The sequence below is a fragment of the Hylobates moloch genome, unplaced genomic scaffold (genome assembly GCF_009828535.3).
Source record: "Hylobates moloch isolate HMO894 unplaced genomic scaffold, HMol_V3 SCAFFOLD_7, whole genome shotgun sequence".
Taxonomy (NCBI): domain Eukaryota; kingdom Metazoa; phylum Chordata; class Mammalia; order Primates; family Hylobatidae; genus Hylobates; species Hylobates moloch.
Window position 1 is genome coordinate 86,027,120 of NW_026652282.1, and position 22,350 is coordinate 86,049,469.

At 45.4% G+C, this 22,350-nt stretch overlaps 1 protein-coding gene across 3 annotated transcripts; it reads left to right on the forward strand.

Moving 5' to 3' along the window:
• The first annotated feature begins 4,137 nt into the window (after nt 1-4,137).
• Nucleotides 4,138-22,350, forward strand: PLP1 (proteolipid protein 1). 3 transcript variants are annotated; one of them, XM_032757387.2, is made up of 8 exons: nt 4,138-4,156; nt 6,582-6,728; nt 15,315-15,501; nt 16,198-16,459; nt 17,532-17,700; nt 18,171-18,244; nt 19,066-19,131; nt 20,260-22,350. In XM_032757387.2, exons 2-8 carry the CDS (start codon nt 6,725-6,727, stop codon nt 20,329-20,331), a joined length of 834 nt encoding a protein of 277 aa, XP_032613278.1. In that variant the 5' UTR covers nt 4,138-4,156; nt 6,582-6,724; the 3' UTR covers nt 20,332-22,350. The 3 variants fall into 3 exon arrangements, with proteins under 3 accessions (XP_032613278.1, XP_032613282.1, XP_032613280.1); XM_032757391.2 differs by having other exon boundaries at nt 4,139-4,156; nt 16,198-16,354; XM_032757389.2 differs by lacking the exon at nt 4,138-4,156 and having other exon boundaries at nt 6,393-6,728.

Sequence of the window (22,350 nt, forward strand, 5' to 3'; positions counted from 1 at the left end):
GAGGACATTTGAGGACAACTGAACAGCTCCTGCCCCCCATAATGGAGAGCTCTATTGGCTCTTCAGGCTTGTAGCTTAGGTTTAGTGGCTCTCTCTAAAGCCAGCTCCTTGGAAGGGGTCTCTTGGGCAAAGAACTGAATGGACCTTCTGTGGATGGGCAGCAGCAGTAGAGCCAGGGTGGAGAGGACATCCCAGTGAGGGTTTGCTTTTCTTTGGAAGGTTTCTGCTGTGAGGAAGGAGAAGAGGCTACAGGGAGCTGCTGCCACTGTACCCTTTGAAACCCTTCCAAGAACTGCTGGATTCAGCCTGTGGAAATAATTGCAGTGCTTTAGAAATTTTGAAGGATTTTCAAGGATAACCCAAGGAGCATGTAAAACCCTCTTTGGAGGGTCCTTAGGGGGAATCTCTTCTTAGACTTTATGGTTTTGGACTAATTGTGCTTAAAAAAAGAAACCATTTTTCTCTGGAGTGCCAGGGTGTGGACAGCCTAGGGAAGGGCAGGCCAGGATGCAGGATGCATTAACCCCTCCCTACTGTGGGGGCTAGAGGTAGGCGACAGCTCAGCAGAGCCTGCAGACAGCCTCAGCTCCAAGTCCCAGTGCCTGTCATGAACTCCTGGCTATCACTGAGAAAATCCCATAGCAACAGAGTTCCTCAGGAAGGAATATTTGAAGGGTGGGGGCTCCCCAAGGTCCAAAGAGCCTGCTCCTTCCTACTTAAAGGCAGGAGGAGGCAGCAACTCTCTTCCCGCCGTGTGCCAGGATATAGGCTGTCACTTGGGCGCATGACAGTGGGGAGAGCAGCTGCCCAGGCCTCCTCCTGGGCTTGACCAGGACTGGGGAGGAGGCAGCGAGGATGGCAATCCTCAGCTAAGAGGCAGGGATGGGGCAGGTCTCTGTGTGGGGTATTTGCTCTAAGCTCCAGCAACATAATCTGTGCTTACCTGGGAATGTGCAGCTCTCATCAGGGAGCACCGAGGTTCCCCTTCTTCTCCATCTTGACTGCTGGCACAGTTTCCCAAGGAAGGTACTCCAGCCTCAGTGTTAGACAATCTGCTCCATAGGAGCCCAGCTTTGGGTTGAAGTGTCACCCACAGCCCAGAATGACACCTTTCAACCACTCAAGCAACCAGAGATGAAGGGCTTGGCCTGGTTTCCCTGAAAGGGACAGCATATGATGGTGATGATGATCATGATGATGATGATGTTGGAGGGGGGGGAATCACATCTCTAAAAGGCTGCTCTGGGCAGTGGCTTTGAAAGAAGGAGGCCTGGACAGCTGCCAGAGCCTGGACCTTCAGAGACAGATATAGTTCTCAGTCTTTGTGGGGTCAGTAGATGGGCAAGGAGGGGGCTTGTTCCCCTGGAAGGCTGCCTCTTGAGCGGAGGACCTTTCTGGCTTTCGAGGGCTCATGTGTTGCCCTCCCACAGGGAGCAAAGCCAGAGCAGCAACTCCTCTTCCCCATCCAGCTGTGCCTCCAGAGAGGTTCCTAGGAGTCTTCTCCTCAGGCTAGGGGCAACCTATATTTCACAATAGATCAGTGTTTCACAGAGACACAGGCAGAAGGGGGTAGGCAGAGTGGATGTTTGCGTGAGGACAGCGGAGGCTAGCTAACCTGCCATGGCGACGGCGTCACTCTCATGATCCACCTGAGGTCAGTGGATTATGAGAGTAGACCCTGAGGGGCCTGCGGACTTCTGTCACTCAACCCAGCCTGAAGGACTTTTCAAATGAGATTTTCAATAGAATAAGTCAGAAATGCATAAAATGACAAATTCCAACCATACTAAAGGGCATGGAGTGAAAAGTCTCCCTCCCACTCCACACCCCCAATTCCCTTCCCCAGAGGCAATTGCTCATACCAGGCTATAGGCATCCTTATAGAAACATCAGAGATTTCTCTTGGAAATATATATATTTTTGCTTCCCTCCCTACCTCCCTCCCTCCCACCTTGTCTCTCTCTTTCTTTTTCTTTTCTTTCTTTTTTTTTTTTTCTTTTCAGAGCCTCCCTCTGTAGCCCAGGCTGAAATGCAGTGGCACGATCATGGCTCACTGCAACCTCAGCCTTCTGAGCTCAAGCCATCCACCCATTTCAGCCTCCCAAGTAGCTGGGGACACAGGCATGTGCCACCGTGCTCAGCTCTAATTTTTAATTTTTTTTTTGTAGAGACAGGGTCTGACTATATTTCCCAGTCTGGTCTCAAACTCCTGGACTCAAGCAATCCACCAGCCTTGGCCTCCCAAAGTGCTGGGATTATAGGTGTGAGCCACTGTGCCCACCCTTTTTTTTCCTTCTGGATCAGCCTGAAGCATAATTCTGATGGCTTCTCTTTTCTGTTCAATTATGCACAAAGTAGAGAAAATAGTATAATAAACCTCCATGTACCCATCTCCTAATAATTAGCAGTATTTGACCAATGTTATTTCATCTAACCTTGTTACACTAAAATTTTCTGGAGTGAGAAAACCCCAGGTATCATAACATTTTACCTATAAATATTTCTCTATTCATATCTAGTGGATAATGACCCTTTTAAAAACACAATCACCACGCTATTATCACACCTAAGAAATAGAACAAAAAGTCCTTAATATCCTCTAATCTTCACTGACTTTTGCTGACTAATTTGGAACCCCACTGATCCTACAAACTGCAGGAAGTTTGCCTCTGCCCTGGGTTTCAAACAGGGGCCTCCTACTTAACCTGAGAAGTGTAGAAGGTTGAAAACTTGGGCTACAGCAGCCTGAAGCCTGTCCATCCTCCCCCCAGCCCCCGGCTGTTGTTGCTCAGGGCAAAGGCTCTCTATTCACACATTCTTTCACAGCAGAACAACCTCCCAAGCAACTTCCAAGCAATAAGAGTCTGGAGAGACAGGCATTCTCTAGAGATGGCTCGGGTCTTGGCTTGCTAGGTGCCATTGGGAAAGTTGTCTCAGTATCCCATCAGTCAAATTGAACAAATAACATTGGTTCCCCAGAAATAATACTAGTTTTATTTCTACTTTGCTCAGAAATCACATCAAACAAGCATCCTCTCTGCAGGGGCAACCCTGCAAAAGTTGGCCAAGTTTTTATGGTGGTGGAGGTGGGTTCTGTGGACAGCTTGTTTCTTCACATTGCTAGTGGCTATGTGGTGCTCCTCAGGCATTCTTTAGCTGAGATTTTTCATGTGATTATTTTGGCTTCCAGGCTACTCTTTACTCCATCCCAAGCCACGGGCATCTCCCTCTCACAAATACACCCCATGGCCTGCCCCTATCCATCCTTGCACTGTTCCTTGAACCTTCAGGAAAGGCAGAAGATCACCCTCCACTCTCTACCCCTGTCTGCCAGCTCAAAGTATGTGACATCACTGGCCCTCAGCCCTCGGTTCTCTTGGCCAGAAAGGCATAGTCTAGCCAATCGGCATGAAGTTGGGTGTGGAAAGTTCTAGCCACAAGTACATAGGACATAATATACTGCCTGCCTGCCAGCCAGCCAGTCTTCTATGCCAGGGCTAGGAAAGCTGTAAGACGCAGCCACTTGCCTTCCAAAATTTGGTCTGGGAAGACATTATCCTGGGAATGAGAAGCAAAGCCTCAGCTCTAGAAGCCCAAATAATAGCAGATGACCCCAGGCTCTCACTGGTACTGTGCCTTCTCTCTTCCCCTTTATGTTCTTCTCTGTGCTCAGGGAGAAGTGGGACACTAGATTGGGCACTTGATCCCTTATCTAGTTTTTCCTGGGAGAAATTCACCGGACTTCTCTGAGTTTCAGAGTTCAGTCTACACAATGGAGCAAAGAGAACCCACTTGATCTGTGGCCTTCAATAATCTGATACTATGGGATCATAGAGCAGAGAGTGGAGGTAATATCCAAGTGTTTTCGAGTTATTTGCAAGAAAGCTGCACAGTCAAACCAAGCTATGATCAAGGGGGCCCAGATTCTCTGAGGTACCATCAGAATTGCATGAAGCAAACTGTTTACGAGTTTTATACAATCCTGCATTGTTCCCACAGGCACCCAGTACAGGCAGCAGGCTGCCACCAAGAAGGCTGGCAGTGCCCTCTTGAGGAATCCCCTGGCAGTGCCAGGAGCTCAGCTGAACTCTGGAGAATATTTTGCCAAGGGCACCCAGCAGAACCAATGGAAGCAGAATCACAAAAATAGGTGGGGGTATGTAGATAAAACTGGGCTCTGGAGGACCTGGGAAGATACCCTATGAGGTCTGTAGGGAGCCCTCAGGAAAGGTCTGCTGACGAGGTACTGAGGCAGAGTGTCGGGGTGTACAGAGCAATGAGAACATACTAGATTCTAGGGAGTTGGGAACCTTAAGGCACTGGGATGAGTGAGACACGGTCACCTGGCTGGGTCCCTTTTCTGGCCCTGGGCATAAGAACAAGCATAAGAACAAGGCGAAGACAGGGAATGTGGAGAGAGAAAAAAAAGGAAACAGAGACAGACACACAGACAGAAACAGAGACAGAGACAGGTAACAGAGACAGAAAGAGATTGAGACTTGGGGAGAGGATAGAATGAATATTAAGGCAATAGAGATGGAGGAAAGCAGAAGAGAAACGTGTGTTAGGGGAATGTGGTTGATAAATTGGTATCTGTGGGTTTATTGGGAACACATATTTTCTTTCCAGTAGCATTGTTGTCCCCAGAGTGGCTGCTGAGAACTCAGGGGAAGCTTTGTGAGAGGGCTCAGTCTGAGTGATGTCCCCTGTGTGCAGAGCTGTCTCATCTATTCGAGCCATGAAGGATCATTTGTTTCATCCTCTAAATCTGAAGTCCCAAAGTTTGGGCTCACTCCTGCCATCTGATGAGCTGAGGAGACACATTTGGTGATTTCTTGCTCTTGGTCCTCCCCCTTCTCCAGGGCAATTCCGACAGTGACCGTCCAGAAGTTTATTGCTGGCAAAATCCTACAGTTGAGCTTCCAAAGCAGGCATAGTCTATGGCTGGCGAGCAGGGCTGGGGAGGGCAAGGGGCCCTAGGACCCTTTTCCATCAGTCACATGGCCTTAGTCTGGTCTGCCCTGGAAAGCTACTACTATACCGTTTTGCAAGGGGCAGCATTTCCAGAGATCCTTTTTTTCTTGGGGCTGATACACGAGCAAAGGATCTAGAGTTCTAGTACTCTAAGCAAGCCTCAAACGGTGCGGGATTTGGCCCCAGTGGGCCCACAGGGGCATCTGCCACAGACTTGTCCATTTCCTAACAGCAGAGCCCAAGCCAGTAACATGTCCAAGGTCACAGCCCAAAGAGAAAACTGTAAGACACAATCTTGCCTCTTTCCCACCCCAGGAAGGCATGAGTCTCTGCTCAGTACCTCCCTCCTCTTCTCTCCTCTCCCAAGGCAAAACCACAGGAAAAGTTCCAGGAGACCATACCTTCCTTCTCCGGAGTCTTCCAACAGGTGCCCCTCTTATTATATGCCAGCCAATTGTTTTAAAGGCCATCCATGGGAGGACACCAGCCTCTAGGTCAAGGGAGCTGTGAAGGGAGACAGGACTGACAAGGAGCCCAGACAGACACTGTTTAAGATTCACCTGTTCCAGAAAACCTTCCCAGGCTGATCCCATCTAGCAGTGGGCATTTAAATACCTTCACAGTCTTTAGAAATAACTTATTGCTAAGGCAGGTTTTATATAGTATTTCCCTGTTTTTGCTGCTCAGCCGTTTTTGTCTTACCGCTTCTTTCTTTGTGGCAAGGACTATATTTCGTTTCTTCTCTCCACCCTCACTGCCACCTGCTGCTTCACTCTAACCCACTCCCTGCCTCTCGTCTGCCTGGCTTAAGCTCTCTGATGAAGATATTACACTCTCAGGATGGATTATCCTCCTTGGAAATCACCCACATCTTCAACGCTGGCCTTTTCTTTAACCTATTGCTAGGTCTTGCCCACTTCCGGGTCTTTATTATCGTAGCCATAAAATTATTACAGTTCTAGCCTCCCCCAGCCTAATCACAATCTGTTCATCGAATTGACAGCCTGCATTTTGTCTTCATGCAGTTGAAACTGAGAAGGATTTGGAGGAAATTATCTTAAAAGACAATTTTTTCTTCTCTATTGTGTTCGTAGAGCTGGGGGGGTGGGGGAGGAATGCTTATTTTCCAAGGAGTCGGGAGGGGTAAGGTGTAGAGGGCCAAGGGCAGCTAGGAGTGATGTGGGGAGCTGGAGCAGATTTGGAAGGACTTTGGGAGCTAACATCTAGGTTTTTGACTCTGAGCCCCTGTCGGGGCTCTCACTTCATGGCTTCTCACGCTTGTGCTATATATCCCATACCAATTAGACCCAAGGATCAGTTGGAAGTTTCCAGGACATCTTCATTTTATTTCCACCCTCAATCCACATTTCCAGATGTCTCTGCAGCAAAGCGAAATTCCAGGGAAGCCTTAGGGAAAAAAGGAAAAACGAAGAAAATGAAACAATTGGCAGTGAAAGGCAGAAAGAGAAGATGGAGCCCTTAGAGAAGGGAGTATCCCTGAGGAGGTGGGGAAAAGGGGAGGAGAAGGGGAGGAGGAGAGGAGGAGGAAAGCAGGCCTGTCCCTTTAAGGGGGTTGGCTGTCAATCAGAAAGCCCTTTTCATTGCAGGAGAAGAGGACAAAGATACTCAGAGAGAAAAAGTAAAAGACCGAAGAAGGAGGCTGGAGAGACCAGGATCCTTCCAGCTGAACAAAGTCAGCCACAAAGCAGACTAGCCAGCCAGCTACAATTGGAGTCAGAGTCCCAAAGACATGGGTAAGTTTCAAAAACTTTAGCATTGAAGATTCAAGCGGACACAGGAATTCACAAGAGAATTTCCAACTTTGGGGTTCGGGGGTTCCATGGTTTAAATGAGTCGTGGTTTGGCACTTGTTTTCTTTTTAAATTCCTTAACATTCAGTTAGATTAACTCCTTCTCCGCTGTACTGAGCATGATGCTTTATTACCAAAGAATTCCAGGAGCACGTGGAGAGTCCCACAGATCTCTGGAGAGAGTGCCCAGCCGGATGGATGTGGTCATGTGTCCTCCTACCCCCTCACTTCCCTCTATCTTCTCTTTTCCCTTGGTTCCAAGGCCCTGGTAACGGTTGGGTCAGCTTGCCCTCCTGGTTCTGCTGGAGGCCACTGAGCACTGTCTAGCCCTCAGATGTACAAAATAACTGCTTGCTTGATGCAAACTTTGAACCATGTTTGGCATCAATAGGAAGCTGGGGATCGGGCAAGCTGGACTCAGGCTTGGCTACGGCTGAGGAGGCCATTCTCAGGTTCAGGAAATGAAAGTAAAGTCCTCAATGGCTTGACCATGGGAAACAGATACGGGTAGGCGTGTGTGTGTGTGTGTGTGTGTGTGTGTGCATATGTGTGTGTGTGTGCACATATAGGGGTGATCATTTCTAGCAAATATCACAGACATAGCTTTCCTGAAGGCTCTCTGCTGTGACAAGGAGGCTGCTGGGACATTAGGGCTCTTGCTAAGTTGGCTGAGTATTGAGGGCTTTTCTAGGTTCCATGAACAAAGACAGAAGCTATGAGGTTCTGGTGATAGTTTCTACTCAGAGTAATGTGTGCAGAGCACAAGGGTCTTTGTCCCTATTGGACTCCACAGAGTCCTGTAGACATTGCTCACATTTGGCAAAACAAAGACAGCAGCTTAAACACATCCTAAATGAAATGAGACTCAGTTGCCCCATGTATTTCCTATCAAATGTAGCATCCAGTAGACAACATCCACAGAGATCAATTTGCAATTATACTGAGCTGGTTCAGCCTTTAGGTTGTTTCATCAAGAAACATGGAGAGAACACTTTGAAGCATGTGTTCAGGTAAAACAGGAGGGAGAGCACGGACAGGAAGACAGAAAAATCAGACAAATCCCAGATCTGCTACTTATGAACTATGTGACTTTGGGCAGGTCACTGAATCACCACTTCCTCATCTGGAAAATGGGGATAGCAATAACTACTTTGTCTACTTTCAGGGTTATGAGAATCAAGTAACAATAATGTCGAAGTCCTTTGAAAATGGGCAAGATCTATAACAACTGTAAATCATGATAATACCTACTACAGACAATAATGTGTACACAGGCTGACTCTTCCTCTTTCCAGGGTGGTTAGGTTTCTTTGCGTGCTTGGGTCAGAATCATTTGACCAATTATGTGTGGCCAGATGAGAGGTGAATGCTGGAGGAACTCAATTCCTGCCCTGGGTAACATCAGGAATCCTATCTAATGTCAGCTCAGCTGATTGGATAGGTTGTGCATGGAAAACAGAGAGGGAGTAAAGAAGGATGTTGAATATTACTTCCTCAGGGGATGAAATCCCTGAGGAAAGGCAGGAACAAATAAAGTGACCACAGGGACAATTGCCTGTTATGGAGGCTGGGTGGTTTCCTCCAGAGGAAGATTGCCACAGATAAGGGCACCATTGAGGATGCACATTGGATCCCAGGTCCTAAGGGTGGACGACACTTGGGCCAGGTACATATGATGGAGCAGCCATTGAGTTTTCATTTATTCAATAACAGAGTATCTAAAGTACTTTGAATTATAGATCATCTCTAACAAGGTACTGGACTGCCACTACTTCTGATGTGGAGTGCACTGCTGTTCAACAATTGCAGTAAACACATCATATCATGGAATCTGGGATTGGAAGGAACTTTAGAAGTTGTCTGAGCCAACCTTCAATGCGGGATTCATTTTTACAACAACCAATTAAACGTTCATACAGCCTCTGCTTAATCACCTCCAGGAACAGGGAACTTACTACTTCAACCATATAGAATCCCTTAGGATTGGAAGCAAGGAGGAACACTGATTCAGTAGTGTCTGCACAAAAGGTTTATGGGGAAAATGATAGCTCCTTAATTTTTGCCTTGATTTGGAAGGGGAATGTTCCAAGTGAGTCTTTGGGATAATGATGGAACCAGAAAGGAGCCAAAGAGTGGTAGCTGATTATTCTGTGCTCTGAAACACAATGCCATTATTGAACAGCAAAACATTGTCTGCAAGCCTGTTGTCGTCTGAGAACAGTGGCTGTTACCCTGGTAACCAGACTGTGATGCCTCCATCCAAAAGTGGCTGTTTGCCAAGCAGTGTAGTTTTGGCTGGCTTGCAGTAAGTGGGTGTGGCCCAGGAAAAAAGTGTGGCGGCAAAGTGGGGGTCCAGTTTTATAAAATGCCTGAAGACTAACTGAGTCCCATCAAAATGGCAAGAATGCCCCAAGAATACCAGGAGCCAAAAATAAACCAGATCCCAGCCAGCATGTTCACCTAGTCTTCCTGGAGACACTGACTAAAATAATCAAGTGCAGCCTTCCCTACCTCACTTCTCCCTTTGGCCATGCAGAGCCAGAAGAGTTCTTGGAAAGCCAGGCAGATTGAAAGGTCTGCCCTGCTTTAAGGGCCTTAGGCTTGGCTCTGAGCTAGGAAAGCCAGAAGTTTTCTTAACAGGCTGACAACTCGAACTGCTCTCTCAGAGCGATCTGAGTAATAACAACCTCAACCCTGGGAGGTGGGTGGGAGGGGAAATATAGTCTCCAAACCCATTAAGGTAGAACTCCAGCCAGTAACATCACTTTCCCCCATTGCTTTTGTCTATCATCCTGAAGCCTTGAAAGCCATCCCCTGGGTACAGGTCTTTGTCTTGAAAGAAAGCAGCAGTAGAAATGCCTTCCCTGCCCACAGCACTTCAGGTCTAAAGAAGACCAAGTGAGGACAGTGACATGATCAGGAAGGGTCACAGCAGCCATGGTAGGTGAATGGAGCAGCTTTTCCTTCCTTTCCTGCTTTCGGAGCCTACTCCATGCCAAACTTACATCAAAAGCACAGCAAGTACTGGTATTGATTAATCCCTCTTGTCTACTGCAAAATGGCCCTGAGGGCTGTCTCTCAGCTCTGCACTGGCCTCTGAGCTGTCTGCCAAGCAGGACTCTAGAAAACAGTCCCAAGGAAGAGAATAAGGTTCCCCAAATCAGCTTCACACTGCAACCAAGGAGAGAGGAGGAAATGGTGGGAGACTGACCTGAGGAACAAGGTATGGCTGCTATTGTCTTTAGTACCAGTTACTTCCCTTTCATCTTCCCATTCGTGGACAAGGTGGAGACAATGTGCCAAGGATAAGTTTTAACAATCAAAGTCCTACCTCAGCTTCCCAATGCTTGCACATAAATTGGAATGTGTACATCATTCATTCTCTCTCTCTCTCTCTGTGTGTGTGTCTGAAGAGGAGTGGGGAGTATAGGCAACAAGACAGTCCAGATGCTGTTGCCGTGGTAATACTAAAACGTGTCCAAAGAGGAGGCTGAGATTCCTTTTTAGTTAACCTTGTCCACATGATTTGACTATCCAGCAGGCTTGGATTCCCAGGCCCCAGAGGCTTCGGGACTGTTTTCCAGCACTTGAATGTGGTATATAAGTGCTGATATCACAAGGGATATGTAGGAAAGACAAGATTATAGGCAGGGCATTGTCTGACCAGGACGAGGCCAGAAGCAAAAGTCTTTGTTTGTCTCTGGCACCTCTTGATAATTGTTGTTTTACTCCTAGAACCCACCCACTGATCCGCATCCATCCCTAGTACCAGTCACGGCTGCTCTAGCATTTCGGCCTTGTCAACTACTGTAGGCCCTGATCAAGGCGGCCTCTGTTCACGGGGTGAGGTTAAGGGGTGGGTTCTGGGAGGAGGGTAAGACTGTAGTGCAGATTCGAGACCTAAGGAGATGGGGCCAGTTTCTCACTCAATGAGCCTGCCTGTTGTTTAGCTCTATTGTATAGGGTTCTTCTATCTCTCCCTTTGTCAGCTGGATTCAAGGGACAGGCTGGGAATTGTGCAGGGTACAATTGGTCTCTTTCTACCATTCCTTTCGATGAAAGCCCTTCCTCTCCTGCCTTTGATGAGTTCCCAGATTCACATTGAATTTCCATCATGGAGCTGGTCCTTGAGGCGGGCCCAGGGCATGGGAAAGGAGGGAGGGAGGGTTGGGAGCTCTTGGCGCCTGCTTAAAGAGACAGCATCAGGATCAACACAGTCCCTTGATGAACCTGGATCTGTGTAAGTCACATTGGTTCTGTTGATCTCTGTCAGACCGCTGTGAAGAGCACTGGTGAGAAGGGCTTAAAGTTGGAGTATCAACTATCACAGATTGATTAGACTTGTTTTGGGAGTTTGTATACAAATGTAGCCAACCATGACACGATCTTTTCCCTTTGCTTACATTTTGCCCACACGACTTTGTTATATCCATTTTAACACTTGGTTATAGGTAGCTTTAGATTTTGATTCACAGACATATGTTTGTTCGCCCCAACAGGATTTCAAGTTTTCTAAAGAAAGGGACTGGCCTTTTAATTCCCTTCTGTTTCTCCTAACGTCTATGTCACTGCTAGTGTGCTTAATTCTTGTACTGAATTCACAAAAACAGAAATGAAAGGAAAACACTGGAGGGGGTCATTATTTTTCCCTATGACCTTTCATCAAAGTCAGGCGGTTTAATCCGATTGAGTTGCATTGAGAAATGTTATAACTATATGGTTCTTTTATGCCAACTCTCTCATCTCGCAGTCTGTACTTAGACTGGAAATGTGAGAATGTCTCTTGAGAGAGCCAAGGAACTTCTCCTCTAGAATCCCTTCCAGCCTTCTTGAATCAAACTCACACCCTTTCAACCAGGAGGGGTTTTGAAATGGAGAGCTTTTGGCTTCAGGCTATTGTTCACACATACCCAAGGACATTTCTTGGACTGTGAAAAATCAAAGGGAGCCCAATGGATCTTTTCTCAGAATGCTTTGATTGTCAACTACTTTGATGAAAAAATAATTTCTTGCAGGCTCTGAGTTTTTCTCAGTTAGAATCTAAAATCTGATTCTTGCCTGGACAGACTGACTGAGATTCTTCACTTCTGCTGAACTTAAATGCCCCCAAAGCAAACATTTGATCTAGGTTGTGAAGAGATGAACATCTGATGCTTATGCTGATATTACTGAATTGTTTATAGCTTAATAGTGATAGATTTATCTAAAGTCATTTATTTCAGACTTTACATTAGAAACTCATTAAAGCCTACTTCTTTCTTGTCCCTTGCTTTGAGCTGTAGTGGAGCAGAAAAGGGGATGCTAAGTTATTCAAGCTCTAAGAAAATAGAGGAAAAATGGATGTAAAAAGAAAGGCTATGATCTGGTGACTCAGAATTGCTCCTGAGGCTTAGCCATCTATCACCCAGTAAGAACACAATCCGTGACACTCTCAGGTTATTTGGATGACGATTGAGGGATCAGATACACTCAAGAGGATGTTTCCCTCTCATGTCTGCAACCCTAGAGGTGGCATCAGCTAAAGCTTAAAGTGGAGTTCTCTTTTGGCTAGCAAGAGCTCAAGTTCCTCCATCCCTGACCATACCTGCACAAGCACTTAGCCCTTCCCAGATGAAAATGCTGGGGTGAGTGAGTAGGCCCAAGATGGTCACTTGCTAGGGTGGATGGCTCTTCTTACCCTCGGCTAAACAAACAGTCCTGCCATTGTTCCCTGAGTCTGACCCCCTCCCCACCCCCCGGCCTGCAGGCCCCTGTAGAATACCAATCAGGCTCCTGAGATCTCAGGAAAGAACAAGGCTTCTTTGTCTGGGGGAGCTACGGAGGGCTCTGTCCAAGCCCTGACCCTGTGCTGGGGAGAAAGGGAACAGTGGGGTCACTGACCTTCCTCTCCCCCCATCCCCAGGCTTCAGAGACTTTCTTTACTAGAAGAGTAAGAGTTTGGGGGTGGGGAGGAGTTGGATAGGCAGAGAAGGAAAATGGCAGTACTGTTTACTTCCAAGCTCCTTTTCTTGAGTTACAGGCTGAATCTAGTATCTTAACCTGTTGAGAAAGAGGAAGATCAATTTCTGGAATGCTTTCTGAGAACAACAATCGATTTCAGTTGTTGTGTTTTTCTCTGTGGTACACATGTGTGTATGTGCACCTTTGTACACATGCATGCACGTGCGTGTGCACACACACAGACACACCCATGGGCCAGCTCTGAAAAGACACTCTTCCCAAGCACGTTTGCAAAGTTCATGCTGAGTAAACTCAGCCTCCACTCACAGCAGCACAGCTACAGATTGCTTCTCATAGAGGCCAAGTTTCCTGGCAGCAATACTTTAGTTCCTGGAAAAGGAAGTTCTGCTTCAAATGTTAGCTGCTTACTTTGTTTGGCTTGGGCTTCTGAGCCTCACCTTTGGTGTGACACTCTTTGAAGGCCAAGAAAGGGCTGTCATTTCAGGGGATGGTGGGTAATAGGACTCACTCCTTTTGTGTCTCTGAGAACAGAGGCAAATGCCTCTACCTCGATCTTCCCATGACAGAGATAATTTGGTCTTTCCAAATCTGTTCACATTGATGCAGTTCAGTCATGCAAATCACCAGGTGTTCAAGCTCTCTGGGCAAAAAACAAACTGTAACTAATGTTAACAGAATCAGGCAAAGGAGTCCCCTTTCCCTGGTACCCTACAGAAAAGTGAGTGTGGCTTGGAGAAATGCTTGAATACAAAAATCCAAGCCTAAGAAATTAATACAATTTATTTTTATTGTACAAGCTGTCACAACCTGCTTATTCAAAAATAGCAGCTTCCCAGTACATTTGCTGCGTATTTGTGTGTGTGCATGTGTATACGGTGTTTATAGATGTATAAAATCAGTGGGTATATATATATACACACATATATTTATAGATATACATACATATGAATTAAGACTTTTTTCTGAAGAGCTTAACATTCTCATTTCTTCTACATTTTAGGGATCTGGCCTAGAGGCCAGAGGAAGCCATTCTTTTCCCCATCTAGTCAGTCATCTACTTGGCATTTGCTAAGGTTCACTCCATATGACATCTTAGAGCATGGGACTAGTACTTGGAACACAGCTGCTTTCAGAGCCTGTGACTTCTTGTGTGCCTTTCCTGTTTCTCAGCAACACTGGTGTAGGGCCTGGGATACCAGGTCTGGGGATCTCAGGGACTCTTAGCACTTTAAGACACATGTGTTCCCAGTCCCTGGTGTGTTCTTCTAGTGTCAGAAAGATGTTTCATGCTTTGCTGACTTTGTATAAAGTCTGTTTGTAGCTGTTTTGACAGAATCTCAGTGTATAACTGAGGGTGGGGACATTAGCCAAGCTGCATTATAGGAGGACAAAACCACCATGCAAAGTGTCCAAAACTGTTAAGCCTGCATTTTTATTATTGCGAGTAATCTCAATCCTCCTATTTTCATTTCTTGTCCTGTGCTAGCTCCATCCTGTTTAGACTGCTCCTCCCATATGTAAACTAAGAATAATCAAGCATTCCTTGCAACAAATACACACGATGCTCAAAAATATCCAGGAGCATGCAATTTCCAAAGTTTCCTCCACCTGGAATGCTCTTCATGCTAAAATCCTGTCTGACAATACCAGCATCTCTGGCCTGCACTCATCCCTTCCTGGAACTCCAAGTGCATTTACCCTCAGTTATCACTTACTTGGCTGCCTGAATTGTTAGTTGAAAATATTAGGTCTACTTAGCTAATTCTTCCTCAGGAAATTAAAGACTCCCATATGGCAGAGTCTGTGTCTTTTCTCTCCTCATATCCCATATAACACCCAGCATAATGCTGGGCATATAGTGAGTGTTCCATAAATAGTTGATGAATGACTAAAATAAGCAAGCAAACAAACAGACCAGAACGATAAGAAAGAAGGGACTGATTTCATAATCTCTCTGGCTTGCTATTTGAATTGCTGAATTATTATTATTTATTAAATATTTTTTAAATTCTGGCAAAAAAAGGTAAGGATTTCTTTTCTTTCTTTCTTTCTTTTTTCTCTTTTTTTTTTCTTGAGACAGAGTCTTGCTCTTGTTGCCCAGGCTGGAGTGCAATGGCGCAATCTTGGCTCACGGCAACCTCCGCCTCCTGGGTTTAACAGATTCTCCTGTCTCAGCCTCCTGAGTAGCTGGGATTACAGGCATGTGCCCATGCCCGGCTAATTTTTGTATTTTCAATAGAGACGAGGTTTTGCCATGTTGGCCAGGCTGGTCTCGAACTCCTGACCTCATGTGATCCACCTGCCTCAGCCTCCCAAAGTGCTGGGATTACAGGCATGAGCCACCGTGCCCGGCCAAAGATTTATTTTCAAGAATGAAACAAAGTAAAGATTCTGGGTCAATCTCACATGCTGAAAGCCAAAACCTCTAGCCGCTCCTGCTTTTTGACTCCGGGGTGCCCACTATCTCCGAGCCTGTGAGCACAGGGCCTGGCTGGCCTGGCAGAGAGGTTTGAGTGGCATGAGCTACCTACTGGATGTGCCTGACTGTTTTCCCTTCTTCTTCCCCAGGCTTGTTAGAGTGCTGTGCAAGATGTCTGGTAGGGGCCCCCTTTGCTTCCCTGGTGGCCACTGGATTGTGTTTCTTTGGGGTGGCACTGTTCTGTGGCTGTGGACATGAAGCCCTCACTGGCACAGAAAAGCTAATTGAGACCTATTTCTCCAAAAACTACCAGGACTATGAGTATCTCATCAATGTGTAAGTACCTGCTATCCCACGCAGACCCATCTTTTTTTTCCCTCTCTCCATCCTGGAGATAGAGAACTCTTCAGTACCTTAGTAACTAGCAGGGGACTGGGGTGGAGCCAGACCGGATTCCCGAGTCTTCCCTCTGTGCAGATCTCTCCTGCTCCACATTCGAAGCCCATTCAGAAAGGAGAGGTCTGCCTGCCTGCCTGTCAGCCCCTCCCACCCCCGTCCCCTTGTTTTCTTACACATGTTCTGACCTCTGCTAGGTGTGGTTCATATTGCCCAAGTTGGAGCCTCCAGCGTAGTAGGTATGGAGAAGCCAAGGGAGGCACTAAGCCTCTCCTGTTCCTAGAACAAGTTAGGCTCCTGTTCCTTCACCCACCTTTCTTCTTGTCTAGCTCCCCACTCCTGTGAGTTAGCATGTCTGAAGGGTCGGGCAGGGAGAGTAGGTCCCTGGTTCTCCAGGTCCCAGGGTAAGCAAGGTGTGGAGGGAGGGGCATATGTTTCTGGTCACATACACCCTGTCTTCACTTATTTCAACAAAGATAAGGTGAAAGCATGCAGGAGGAACCTGGTGATTCCTCTAGAGAATCCCTAGCCTTGTTAAAGTGCTCGCTCTGGTGTATACCTCACTTATGTCGGGAAAGAAGCCAGGTCTTAAATTAATGAGATTCCCTGGTCTCGTTTGTTTACCTGTTAATGCAGGATCCATGCCTTCCAGTATGTCATCTATGGAACTGCCTCTTTCTTCTTCCTTTATGGGGCCCTCCTGCTGGCTGAGGGCTTCTACACCACCGGCGCAGTCAGGCAGATCTTTGGCGACTACAAGACCACCATCTGCGGCAAGGGCCTGAGCGCAACGGTAACAGGGGGCCAGAAGGGGAGGGGTTCCAGAGGCCAACATCAAGCTCATTCTTTGGAGCGGGTGTGTCATTGTTTGGGAAAATGGCTAGGACATCCCGACAAGGTGATCATCCTCAGGATTTTGTGGCAATAACAAGGGGTGGGGGAAAATTGGGCGTGAGTCTGTGGCCTCGTCCCCACCCAAGGCTGGGTCCTCTCTAGGGGCCTGGCATTTGAGTGAGGAAGTGATGGCTGCAGCCGAACGAGAAGGTCAGGAAGAACGTGGTGCCCAGCCGGCTTAGCCTCACCTTTCAAAGGTTCCCTAAGCAAATTTCTTCTCAAAACAGAAAGCATGAGTTTTGTGGGATGCTTTGTACAATCAGACCATTTCTAAGCCATCTGTTGGGATCCCTTTGCTCCCTTCCTAGCAGGGACCACAAGAGTGGATCTAACTGGACAAGAGTCTAAAAATGCCGCTCATGTGATTGAGACTTGGGCACCTGATCTGAGAGGGAGGATCGACAATAAAAATTAAATAATTGACTCCAATGTGAAATTTACAATATTCTGGGATCCTGCACTGTTGGAGGTCCCAGAGGGAACTGGAGTAGATCTGCATGTTGAATGTTTTATTGTCTGAGGGTTATCCATGCTTTGAGTGAGGTGCACATTTGTTTTCAGTCTCTGGAGTTAAAGATTCTTTGGCGGCTGAACATGTGTGGGTTCCAGCAATGTCTTTTTGTGGCCAGCAGTTAGCTTAGAAAGGTTTTGTATCTGAAATTTTAATCTCCTATTGGCTTTGTTCAATGACTAGGGAACAAAAATGTTCCTGTGGCAAGGAATATTTTCTAAGCTCAGCCTAAGGCACAAAATGGCACGACTTTCTTTCAAGATCTGTTTTGATTTCTTTACACCTTATCTGCCCAAAAACATCCTCTGAAGCCTTTCTAACCCAGGGATCCTCCTCACTCCTCCCCTACCCATTCCCCCCACCCTCCATCATACTGGGGCCAGTTCTCTAGTAGATACTGCCAATTACCCTTGGCAGAGGTGCCCTGCTCACTAATTTCATTTGAGGGAGAGCCCTGGAACCTGGTTTTAATGTCTGGCACATGCCACTCCAGGATCTCCCAGTTTGTGTTTCTACATCTGCAGGCTGATGCTGATTTGTAACCACCCCATGTCAATCATTTTAGTTTGTGGGCATCACCTATGCCCTGACCGTTGTGTGGCTCCTGGTGTTTGCCTGCTCTGCTGTGCCTGTGTACATTTACTTCAACACCTGGACCACCTGCCAGTCTATTGCCTTCCCCAGCAAGACCTCTGCCAGTATAGGCAGTCTCTGTGCTGATGCCAGAATGTATGGTGAGTTAGGGCACGGGTGCTTTGGCTCTCCTACCCACTATGGAAGCACTATATATTTGGTTATTTTCTTAGTGTAAGGAGGGTGGTGATTATGAGAAAAATATAAGATGATGAATGATTGGGTCTTAGTTTATTAATCCTTCCCTACTGAAACCAGAGAGGTTTCTTCCCCGGGGAGGGAACTTGGTAGTGGTGGGAGTTTTCTTGGCCATTCACATTGGCCTACTCTAGTTGACTGCTGTTCACAACCCCAAAGCAGCACATTTCAATAACAAACACAAGGTTTCACCGCTGTTCAATACCACCTTCTCTTTTTTGTAATCCTGTAGAAAAAAGGATCCTGATTGTTGGTAGAATCCAACTTTACAGCCAGGATAATTAGAGATGGAAGAAGGGCTCTGGGGGAAAGTCTCCATGTGGCCCCGTAACTCCATAAAGCTTACCCTGCTTGATTTTTGTGTCTTACTTAGGTGTTCTCCCATGGAATGCTTTCCCTGGCAAGGTTTGTGGCTCCAACCTTCTGTCCATCTGCAAAACAGCTGAGGTGAGTGGGTTATTTGGGTTATTTTACAAGGGAGTAGCTAATATCATACAAATTACACCCATGACCTTCAATTTTAAGGACTGAAAGTTTCTCTTTGCTGGATTTTGAATTAGCCAATTGCCTTCTACAACATGTTGGCTAAGTATGCCTGAGCCAATGAGCATAGAAGGTAAAACACCTGTTTTCTCTAGAGTTGCATAGAAAGACTTCCTTTCCAACCCTTCCCCTCTTAAAAGAGAAGTTTGTAGCTTTAGGTAAAGATAGAGCCTAATGGCAAAATCCCCCACATGAAAATTTTCATTCCTTTGGTTAAAAACCATATCAAGAAAATGGGCTGTGCACAGAGGCATTTATAGGTTTTATAAAAACATTTTCAGTTTGGAACTTCTTTATCTCAAATGAGAGGTAAAATAAGTACATTTGAAAGGGAAAGCACTGTATTGAGAACAGATATTATATACAAATGAGGCGGGGGAATAAAAGTAAATCCTGGGGAGAAAGGCAGTAAATTATTTCTTTGACAGCAAAATGTTGACTTTAAATTTTGGGCCCCTGGGCACAACTATAGGGAACCAGTTAATTATTTTGGAGTACTGTACTATTTCATGACTATTCTGTGTTCTGCGTGTTATGGGCCAGGTGCTACGGTGTACACTGAAGACTGGGAGGCCCACATTTAGGGAAGTAAAAACTTAGTTAGAGATGTGGAATTAGCACACAAGAAAGATATCAACACATTCAGAAAGCTGTATTCATGATTTACAGTGGAGCGTATTATTGCTGTTGCAAGAAACAGTTCTTCCTCTTTCATTTTCCTGCAGTTCCAAATGACCTTCCACCTGTTTATTGCTGCATTTGTGGGGGCTGCAGCTACACTGGTTTCCCTGGTGAGTTGACTTTGAATGATCTTGGCAAGTAAATAGGCCTGAGATAGTGTGGGTACAGCTATTCTGAAAGGCAAGAAGGTAGACTGCTTCCATTCTTGAAATGCTGGAGGGAAGCTTCTGGGAAGATAGCAAAGGTTAGAGGCTCCATACTTCTACTTGCATTGGCAAGGCAGAAAAACATCACAAATTAGATAGGAACAAGAAAAGTGGTATGAGGAAAGAGGTAAGAGATTCAGAGACACGAATGATAATATTTAGTATTTATAGAACATGTAATGTTGCCAAGTACTTTGCAGTCATAAATTACAGTTAATTCTCAATACATTTTGATTAGATCAGTGACAAAACACTGAAACATCACGAAACATGACTTGCTATAGCCTGGAATTCTATATACTATCAATATGAATCCACCTTGGATACTCTCCAGTGGATTTAGTTACTCATATGGAAATACTGGGAGGACCTCCTAACATTATTAGAATTGTTATGATTATAATACAATGCTATGTCCCAGGTCTTGCTGATAGTGCCACAGTGCCCTGCGAATGTAGTGTGCTCGTTGTGCAGATTAAAAACCTAAGGCACTGAAGGGTGAAGTGATTTATCTGAAGTTATTTTATAAGCAGTGATCAGACAAGATGAGCTCACAGAACTCCTGGCCCCTTCTGCTGAGGTTCCCATACAGAGTCAAGTAATTTCTCACCTTGTAAAATGAATTGATTCATTAACCAGGGGAGGGCTCTACTGCATGATGTGGCTGTGTGTCTACAGCAAGCACCCTATGACTCTAAGTCACTCGGACATATGGATGTGGCAAAGCCCAAATATTGTTCACTTCTCTGAGGAAAACTCAGTGCTAGATCAAACAGAGGTGTGGAATAAATCTTTGTGATTTGATTCTCTGGGCCTGGGCCATGAGACTCATGATGCCTCAGAGACATCGGACTTCCAGTCAAGTGTATATGGAGAAAGCCAAGCCTGGGATGTACTGTTTTTTGCAGAGCAGGGGTTTTTCGCTTATTTAGTTATGATTTTATTTCTACCCTTCCTCATTCCCAAAGGGATTTGAGGAGGGAGTGCTTTCTTTTCTACTCTCATTCACATTCTCTCTTCTGTTCCCTACAGCTCACCTTCATGATTGCTGCCACTTACAACTTTGCCGTCCTTAAACTCATGGGCCGAGGCACCAAGTTCTGATCCCCCGTAGAAATCCCCCTTTCTCTAATAGCGAGGCTCTAACCACACAGCCTACAATGCTGCGTCTCCCATCTTAACTCTTTGCCTTTGCCACCAACTGGCCCTCTTCTTACTTGACGAGTGTAACAAGAAAGGAGAGTCTTGCAGTGATTAAGGTCTCTCTTTGGACTCTCCCCTCTTATGTACCTCTTTTAGTCATTTTGCTTCACAGCTGGTTCCTGCTAGAAATGGGAAATGCCTAAGAAGATGACTCCCCAACTGCAAGTCACAAAGGAATGGAGGCTCTAATTGAATTTTCAAGCATCTCCTGAGGATCAGAAAATAATTTCTTCTCAAAGGGTACTTCCACTGATGGAAACAAAGTGGAAGGAAAGATGCTCAGGTACAGAGAAGGAATGTCTTTGGTCCTCTTGCCATCTATAGGGGCCAAATATATTCTCTTTGGTGTACAAAACAGAATTCATTCTGGTCTCCCTATTACCACTGAAGATAGAAGAAAAAAGAATGTCAGAAAAACAATAAGAGTGTTTGCCCAAATCTGCCTATTGCAGCTGGGAGAAGGGGGTCAAAGCAAGGATCTTTCACCCACAGAAAGAGAGCACTGACCCCAATGGCGATGGACTACTGAAGCCCTAACTCAGCCAACCTTACTTACAGCATAAGGGAGCGTAGAATCTGTGTAGACGAAGGGGGCATCTGGCCTTACACCTCGTTAGGGAAGAGAAACAGGGTGTTGTCAGCATCTTCTCACTCCCTTCTCCTTGATAACAGCTACCATGACAACCCTGTGGTTTCCAAGGAGCTGAGAATAGAAGGAAACTAGCTTACATGAAAACAGACTGGCCTAAGGAGCAGCAGTTGCTGGTGGCTAATGGTGTAACCTGAGATGGCCCTCTGGTAGACACAGGATAGATAACTCTTTGGATAGCATGTCTTTTTTTCTGTTAATTAGTTGTGTACTCTGGCCTCTGTCATATCTTCACAATGGTGCTCATTTCATGGGGTATTATCCATTCAGTCATCGTAGGTGATTTGAAGGTCTTGATTTGTTTTAGAATGATGCACATTTTGTGTATTCCGGTTTGTTTATTACTTATTTGGGGTTGCATCAGAAATGTCTGGAGAATAATTCTTTGATTATGACTTTTTTTAAACTAGGAAAATTGGACATTAAGCATCACAAATGATATTAAAAATTGGCTAGTTAGATGAATCTATTGGGATTTTCTATAAGTATTCTGCCTTTGCAGAAACAGATTTGGTGAATTTGAATCTCAATTTGAGTAATCTGATCGTTCTTTCTACCTAATGGAAAATGATTTTACTTAGCAATGTTATCTTGGTGTGTTAAGAGTTAGGTTTAACATAAAGGTTATTTTCTCCTGATATAGATCACATAACAGAATGCACCAGTCATCAGCTATTCAGTTGGTAAGCTTCCAGGAAAAAGGACAGGCAGAAAGAGTTTGAGACCTGAATAGCTCCCAGATTTCAGTCTTTTCCTGTTTTTGTTAACTTTGGGTTAAAAAAAAAGTCTGATTGGTTTTAATTGAAGGAAAGATTTGTACTACAGCTCTTTTGTTGTAAAGAGTTGTGTTGTTCTTTTCCCCCAAAGTGGTTTCAGCAATATTTAAGGAGATGTAAGGGCTTTACAAAAAGACACTTGATACTTGTTTTCAAACCAGTATACAAGATAAGCTTCCAGGCTGCATAGAGGGAGGAGAGGGAAAATGCTTTGTAAGAAACCAATCAAGATAAAGGACAGTGAAGTAATCCGTACCTTGTGTTTTGTTTTGATTTAATAACATAACAAATAACCAACCCTTCCCTGAAAACCTCACATGCATACATACATATATATACACACACGAAGAGAGTTAATAACTGAAAGTGTTTCCTTCATTTCTGATATAGAATTGCAATTTTAACACACATAAAGGATAAACTTTTAGAAACTTATCTTACAAAGTGTATTTTATAAAATTAAAGAAAATAAAATTAAGAATGTTCTCAATCAAA